The 8,662-nt window shown below is 43.8% G+C and overlaps 1 protein-coding gene across 1 annotated transcript; it reads left to right on the plus strand.

Moving 5' to 3' along the window:
* The first annotated feature begins 2,400 nt into the window (after positions 1–2,400).
* On the plus strand, positions 2,401–5,835 carry LOC106567036 (neurogenic differentiation factor 4). Its single transcript, XM_014135850.3, has 2 exons — positions 2,401–2,610; positions 3,842–5,835. The coding sequence occupies exon 2, from the start codon at positions 3,842–3,844 to the stop codon at positions 4,964–4,966; it is 1,125 nt and encodes a 374-aa protein (XP_013991325.2). The 5' UTR covers positions 2,401–2,610; the 3' UTR covers positions 4,967–5,835.
* Positions 5,836–8,662: the final 2,827 nt, after the last annotated feature.

The raw sequence follows: 8,662 nt of genomic DNA on the forward strand, positions 1-8,662 counted from the left end.
TTTGTCAAACTGGATATTCTAGTCAGAATTGAAGCAGACAGGAGGGACACAATTCCCAAGTTCCCCCTTAGTCTGTCATTAGGGACATTTGGGACGACTGTGGGAAGCTGGGCAGCACTACTATTCAGCATTCCCAGAGCTACTATTCCCAGAGCAGGCTGCAGGTGTGATGAGGACTGGCATGGACTCAGGGGAGGTAGAGATTGTGGGGGATAGAAGTTACCTGGGGGACTGAGAAGCTAAGTGGGAGCAGGGGGCCACACATAGAAGACACTGGGTCTGGCTGCACAAACTGTTGACACACACATGACTACTTCTGGTTTCCACATTGGACAGTGCCATGCACGCACACTCATATGCACGAAGCGCGCACGCACATAAAAACCAAACCATGCCCGCTCCATCCGCACGCCGGCGTGTGCAATGCGCTGATTAGCAATGAAAAGGCCACGTGGGTATGGGCATCGTGATATCAAGTGAGGCAACAGATGCACCCCCTCTTTCGTTTCTTATATCTGACCATATCGTCCTACAGTGATCTAGAGAGTCCTACAGCCTAGCCCAGCAACTTAGTGTCATAAGATTTCAAATGCTAAATTCTACTCAATGATGATGCAATCTAGTTATATTTGTATCTATGAGCTAAAGACCAAAAGGAAATGTAACCGAGGTGTAGGCCGATGTAGGCTTTCCGATGAGAGAGAGAGTGTAAGAAAGCCCAAGAGCACAGTTGCAAGCACAGATGTGCCTCATGTATACAATAGGATCAATGCAGGGGCACGTGCGCCGCAAACCACGGCTGTCAATAGCATCTGACTACAATAGAGCCCCGACTGTGTGGTGGCTCACCCTGCACCATGCAGTGGGACATCACATATGTTGTGTTTGTTATGCCTTGGCATTTGTTGTGAAATTGGAAAAAGGTAAGGAACGGGACTAAATGATGGGAAATGTTAGTCTGTCTAACGCCTAACTCTCTTCCTGACTTCAGAGTCTGTAATGACTCTGATGTTGTTGGCACAATGCCTCGATAAGGAAGGGGACTGGGCTTTAACTGCAAATTTGGTTGGCTCTCCTCTGTGTCTTTCTCACTCAAATACCCACATACACAGCCACACACAGGCCCCCAGTGCCAACCCCCTTCCGTTACAACGGTTGGATTTTCAAATCCAAACAATGTGAAGTCTAACCCCCAGATGAAAAAAACTAACATTTGAGAGATCCAATCAAACCTGTCACATAATTTCAGAGCGAATATTGCATTATCCAACAGCCTCCTTTCCAGACCAGTGTGTCACAGCTTTCCCTGCGCTGTGTCATGGTAGCGTCAGCCAGGCTAGGGAGGGGTAGGAATAATGGAATAATGTGTGCCAACAGTTTTAGGTGTTTAAAGTGCTTTTAATAACAAGTTATATTCAACCTAAAAGACCCTTTACACTACCAGTTGAGACAATGAACTGTGAAACCCCATTTTACTCCATCTCAAACTATCCCAAATTAAACTTCGAAATTATTAGTATTTCGCAAACTAATACATTATTTTGAGTCAGATATGATTTAGTCTTGAGTTGTATATCAAATCTACTTTGTTTTGGATTTACAACTTTTATTTTAATATAGTGATGATACAATTCCAACCCAAATATAACTTAAAAATAGATACTGTATATTCTCAGAGCATTCCGGCGCACCAACCGGTTTAAATCAGATAAAACGTATTTGCTGCTTGACTCATTCAACTGATCTTTGGCGCAGAGACTGGGGAGTAGGGTATATGGCTAATAAGCGGAAGAAGCAAATTAATGGACGGGTGAACAACGCATACACCTGGTCTTACCACACCAAGCTGTCAAAATCACTTACACATAACGCGTGATTGAGCGTCCCCTCTTCAGAATGTGCGTAATTAAAATATCAAAACGCGCGCTTTGTTAATCATGGGAATGATTCCAACCCATGATCATCCAAGCATTAACGAAAATTAATATTCTAAGTATTGTGCAGAATGAACATCACAAATTGTTAAGGAAACGTATACATTTTGTATACAAATTGGGTTATGGAACAACCGTAGCATATAGGCCTCTCACACTTGGAGCTTAATCGAGCACAAAATCCGCTTTTTACAAGAAATGGTAGTAATGGACAATTTTGGACACATAATATTGTATGAAATAATTATGGAATTGTGGACATTTGAGCAAAATCTCTCTCTCTCTCTCTCTCTCTCTCTCTCTCTCACACACACACACACACACACACACACAAAGATTGGTGACGCATGTGCGCTTGTTTGGACAGAACACTTTGGCCACGAGCCCGCCACACGCCTTTGGATAAGCTGAACGTTATGGGTGGGGCGCTCGTGGGAGGGGCCAGTCCACCTCCTAAAGGATAAACTCAGACATATTCATGCCAGTCGGAGATGAAAGTCCCTCGCGCACTGGTTGTATAACTGAGGGAACGAAAAGGAACTTGGAAAGGACTGCAACAGAGAGAAACGGCATCGGTTGAGGATTGGCTATAAAGTCATTTTGCTTGGTTCCTGGGACTTTGGAAGTTAGCCGAACGTCTGACAAGTTTGGAAGGGCGAGTTGTGAACACAAACAGGTGCGTTTTGATTTTGTGTCAATCAAATAATTGCATTTCATGTGATTCTATTCCACATAATGTAGTATTTATCACACAGGATCAACCCATAGGCCTATGCATATTTATGCAATGCAACTGTAAACTGCCTTAATATTCGATTCTTTACTATTTTCTATAACAGGAAAGGTAATTGATGAAAAAGGCATTCTTCATAATAGGCTTTATGTCAATGCCACCAAACAACTATAATGCGTTATCGTATCATATCAACAAGAAAGTGAGATACCACTATCTTTATTTATTAACCTGATATAGACTGTTATAGATATACATGTTATGGTTTGTATTGTACCATATTCAGTACTATTTTCAGTGTCAAATAGAGTTATGATTGTTTGTTAATCATTCAGTCCTAGACAGAGTTGAGTCTGTGCGTAATACATTGTTGTTATTTATGATTGATAGGCCTTTAGTAAACTGTACTACTTACAGTTACGCACGACTTCACGATCACTAAGTAGGACGACTTAGTTGTAGAACAATAGTGTGTGTCCTTAGGCAGAGATTTATTTGGTTGTTGGTGTGTTTAGGAAAGTTCACCCGAGTTCCCATTGAACGTTTTTTATCCTTTGGACTACAGTAGCAGTGGCATTTTCGATAACAATTCCACGCAAGATTGGATTTAAAACGGTACTCATTCCAATCAGCAAATCAAATGTAACTGTTGATGCATGAGATCTTTGGTCCGGTTGTTACCGTGTTTTGTTGATTTGGCTCTGTAGACTACCCTGAATTTAATCTGAGGGTTTTATATCCAGGTTAAATCCCGCATGTCCCAGATTGACAGCGTCTCCAAAACCACCACGGCATAAACAGCAGGGAACCACAGAGTTTATCCCCAAAGTGTCTTCCATTAGATCATCCTACAAAGGACAGAAATTATTTTGCATAGTTAGTGCTCTTTTCCCTTTGAATGAGTTGTTTTTGCTGTCAGAGTTGAGAGATGTTCTGTATCTGCTAAAATGTTCATCCATTCTGTTGGAATGGAAAAGGAACTGTCCCTGCTAGTGTGTGCTGTCCACATGACAGTGCTGAAATTATACTCTCTCCTGTATGTATAGGCAACCAGTTGGGAATTAAGTTAAAGAGACAGGTCAACCAATTCCAATTCCAAACAATGATGACAAACAATGATGACAAATAACACAGCTGATTCATGAGCTTGACCAATGTGTTTTGTTTTCCTCAGATGACAATGATGACCAAACGATTTGGTAAGCCTGGAGAAGGAGATGTGTCTGAGCTGGTCAGTTCTCTGGCCTGGCTAGATGAGGGCCTGAGCTCCCAAGATGGAGAGAGAGGTCCAGAGATGGGGGGCCGCTACGGCCTGGGCCCAGGAGGCCGTGGGAGCATCGAGCTGGGCAGCGAAGACATGGAGGATCAGGAGGAGGAAGACAATTATAATGATGATGATGAGGAGACTGGAATGGACGGAGAGAACGAGGCGCCCAAACGGAGGGGGCCCAAGAAGAAGAAGATGGCCAGAGGCAGACAGGAGAGGTTCAAGGCGAGACGCACCAAGGCCAACGCCCGCGAGCGGTCCCGCATGCATGGGTTGAACGACGCGTTAGATGTGTTACGTAAGGTCATGCCCTGCGCCTCCAAGACCCAGAAACTGTCCAAGATCGAGACCCTGAGGCTGGCCCGCAACTACATCTGGGCCCTGTCTGAGGTGCTGGAGAGCGGTCAGTCCCCAGAGAGCCATGGCTTCACAGAGATGCTGTGTAAAGGCCTGTCCCAGCCCACTAGCAACCTGGTGGCTGGGTGTCTCCAGCTGGGGGCTTCTGCCCCCAAAATGATCAACAAGCTGGATGACAAGCCCTTTGGAGGATCTCCAGGAGTTGGTAGTGGTGTAGCAGGGCAGCCTGGTGGCCATCACCCCCTGAGTGGTCACTACCCCTCTCCGGGCCTGCCTAGCCCCCCCTACGGGTCCCTGGAGGCCTCCCACCTCCTCCATATGAAGAGCTTCGAGGGAGGGCCCTACGAACAGCACCCTTCCCCTAATGAGTGTAGTAGCAATGGCACCCCGCCTTACGACGGGCCCCTCACGCCCCCCCTCAGCATCAGTGGCAACTTTGCCCTGAAGCAGGAACCTTCCCCCCACGAGGCTGAAAGGAACTACCCCTCCCACCCTTCCCATTACCTCTCGTCCCTACCCCACTACCCCCCCTCCTCCCTGGCCGGGCTGCCAGGGCCTCAGGGCCACCTCTTCCAGGCCTCACGCTACGAACTGCCCCTAGACATCCAGGCCTTTGAATCCTTCCCTCCACCACACATGGTCGCCTCACAGATGGGCACTATCTACAGCGAGTGAAGGGGAAAGTGAAGTTGGTTGGCCAGGCAGGGGAGAGATCCCTACACAGCCCTGCCTCTGGTCCTCCAACCTTTCTGCACATACATAGGCCCGTGACTCTATGAATGATTGTGTAGAGTGAAAATAATATGACATTTTACACTGTCTAGTATCCTACTCTGGGAGAGCATGGAATGCTCCGAGAGAGAGACTCAACTAAACTCAACCTACCTGATCATAATGAACTACTGAAGTCATAAAGATGCACCCTTCATTGTATTACTAATTTATTGTCATTGTTGTTTATTATTTGTGTTGACATTATTTGTATTGTCATAATTTGTTTCTGTCTGTGTAATAAGTCTTCCCTCAGTTCCTATTATATGTAGCTGTACTATTTGTTTACCAAATCAGATATCTAGGTATAAGCACTGCACACTGTCTCAGACACCCATCCATTTTTTTACTAAAATAGAAGAGTACTTGGGTTGAAAGAAAGTCCTCTCTTGTGTGCTTGAGGATGGAGAGAAAATGTGTCACAAAAAGTTGCTCTATACTCAGTTACTTCAACTTCTGCACTGAGGCCCATACTGTAGCCAGCATCATTTTAGCCATATGAACAGAAATGCATTTAATTTATATCTGTATTTAATATTTATTTTGACAACTATTATCCTTTTTGCAATTTTCTCAGCACTGTTTTTGTTTTACTGTCTTCTTGGTATATAGTTTTTCAGTCACCGGCGACTTTACTAATGAAGCATTTAAATTATTATTTTTTTTGAAGTACGTTTCAGGATTTTGTCTCTTATGGTGTCCATCACTACTGTTTTTGTAAATATTTAGCTGTTTCGCACTTAATTGAATAAATATTCTTATATTATATACTATTTCTGAAGCAACACATTTTGCCATGGTTTGTTGTCTTTTCACTCAAATGAAATGTGGATATATCAGATATAGGCAATCAGATTGAACATATCATTTTGAGCAGCACATTAGTTTACTCCATAGTGCCATTAGAATTGGGTAGTTATATTACCATTGTACTTTTAAAAACACTCATAAGGTCCCATATTAGGACAGAATATGTCAATGTCTCTTCCTCTGTTTTCTTAACAATCCCTTAATAATACATACATATAGGAATAAATGGCGTTGGCGGCGGCTTATGGTAGAACATTGAATTCTCTGGAAACAGCTCTGTTGTTCCTGCAGTCAGCATGCCAATTGCATGCTCCCTCAGAACTTGAGACATCTGTGGTATTGTGTTGCTTGACAACACTACACATTTTTGAGTGGTTCTTTATCATCCCCAGCACAAGGTGCATCTTGGCAAAGAAGAAATGGGATGTTAACACATTTGTTCACACAATTTTAGAGAAATAAGCTTTATGTGTGTATGAAACATTTCTGGAATCTTTTATTTCAGCTCATGAAACATGGGACCAACACTTTTATTGTTGCGTTTATTTAAAAAATATAGGCAATTGATTTACATTCATCTGATAATCTAAAAGACAAAACTTGTTTTGATAATAGGGGCATGTGGTTAATGTTAATGAAAATGTGTGTGATGTAATTCCTGGGCTGTACTACAGGGGTTCCCTGCATCTGCCAGGTCAGTAAGGGGCACAGCGGGGCCATGGGAAAAACAGGCCTGGGGAACAGGTGACTGTGTCATGGAAGGCTTTCTCTCCCTCCTTTCTCTCTCTCCCAATGACTCATTCTACTATACACCTCATGCCAAAACATGTTTAGCCCAAAACCAAGCTCAGTAAACATCTTAATCAGAAGGTATTACAAACTGTATTTAATAAAGTCTACGGTTAAAAAGCCACTCATTCACCACTCTGGGATGTTTTTGGTAAAACTGCAGTAAAACATTTATATACTGTATATAACATTAACATAACATTTTAAAAAAGTCAACTGAAACGGAACTGAAATGATTTTTATGACACCCATTACCAGCACTTCTGCTCAAATTCAGGCAAAGTTCCAACACAATTTATATCACCCGACAAACAACAAAAGTTTACGTTTGACTCTGGCAACAAGGATTTGTTTCAGCGCTGTGTTGACATAGTAGAAAAGGAGGGTTCTTGAGACAGACAAAGGGCAGGGGGACAGTGTGCAAAGAGGGAGAGCTGAGAGCAAGAGAATGAGTGTGTGAGTGTATGTTTACCATTCTGGTCCTTTAGATAATGGAAATAAAGAGGAAGGTGCCTCTGTGGCTGTCGTCCAAAACAAAAGCCATCCCTCTCACCTCATCCCCTCCTCATCCACCTCTCCTTAGACTTGTGTCTTTTCCAGTCCCACAAGTCCTGGCAGCATGAGAGAAAAGCAAGGGAGGGAAAAAAGGGAATGATTGTTTTAGTGGGCACCACTGGTCCATTGTAAGTGCAGCCTGTTCTTTCTCTTGACCCCTGACCTGTATTGTTGTGTGGCGCTTCTCGTTCCGATATGAAAGACAGCTGGGAGAACTACGGGGGGTTGACGGACAGCTGGGGACAAATTGGAGAGAGGGACAGAGAGGGGGAGAACGAGAGTGAGTGGGGAAGAAAAAGTGAGGGAGAGAAATAGGGATGCAGGGTGTGAGAGAGCAGAGGTGAATGAAGTCCTTGCTCTATCCATTCACAAGTGTTTCCCTTCCCTATTTTCTCTCCTCCTCTCCTTCGCTCTCAGCCTGGGCATAGGAATGGCACATAGCTCCACACAAACACACACACCCATGTTGGCCAGGGAGAAAGTGCTGGAAGAGTTCATGTCTGGTGTGTTGCTACTGCTTTGTGCCATTGCTATATTGCTATGGTGTATTTGTTAAGTGGTATGGGGAAGGGTATGTGGATCAAATGAATTAGTAGAGAAGGAGATATTTATTAAATATCAGATAACAATTTCCGAAACATTATGTTTTAATGTTTTAAAAAGATTAGAAAAAGTGTCAAAGGTCAGAGGTGATAGACAGATACAGTAGAGCAAGAAAGAGCCCAAAAGTATTTTACCGTATATAAAATGCCATCTTGGCCAGTGTGTGGGCAGCAGACAGCGACCTGTGGCAAGTCGGTCAGTCCTATGGGACAGCTCATATGTCATTGTCATCTGTGACGCAACTCAATCCACAGACATGGACTGATATGCACAGGGGCAGGGCCAACTACATCTAATAATTATGCAGGCACTGGGAGAAATCTGCCCTATGTATGTCCATGCCCAGGCCGTCATTGTAAATAATATTTTTTCTTAACTGACCTGGTAAAATAAAAGTAAAATATAATAAATACATAATTGACAATATACAGCATCTGGGGTATTTTGTTTTTGTCTCTCAGAGCACAGCATTACTAATCCACTGGTCAAACAACAGCCTCTCCCATTAAAATGAGAGGTGCTGATCCATAGGGGCCAGATAGATGGAGGGCTGGGTGGAGGGATAAAGCGTTGTGATTAAGATGGTATTAATGTGTCCATAGGAGCTGCTGGAAGGCTTTAATCAGTGTCTGCACTGTGGTTAATCCCCTAGCCTGCCTTTAAGATGGGGCTAACACTGTGGTCCTCCCTCTCCTCTCCTCCCTCCCTCCATCCTCCTCCTCTTTCTCTCCTCCTCTTCTCGCCTCCTGGGTCGCAGTGTCACATACAATGTAGGGAGAAAAGAGGGAGAGAGAGAGAGGGGAAGAGAGAAAAAGAGAATAGAGAGAAAGGAGGGGAGGAGAG

Source organism: Salmo salar, chromosome 13, assembly GCF_965601325.2.
Source record: "Salmo salar chromosome 13, fSalSal1, whole genome shotgun sequence".
In the NCBI taxonomy this organism is placed as follows: Eukaryota; Metazoa; Chordata; class Actinopteri; order Salmoniformes; family Salmonidae; genus Salmo; species Salmo salar.

Excerpts from the sequence above, each read along its gene's own strand:
- LOC106567036 (XM_014135850.3), top strand. The coding sequence starts at position 3,842 with ATGACAATGATGACCAAACGATTTGGTAAGCCTGGAGAAGGAGATGTG.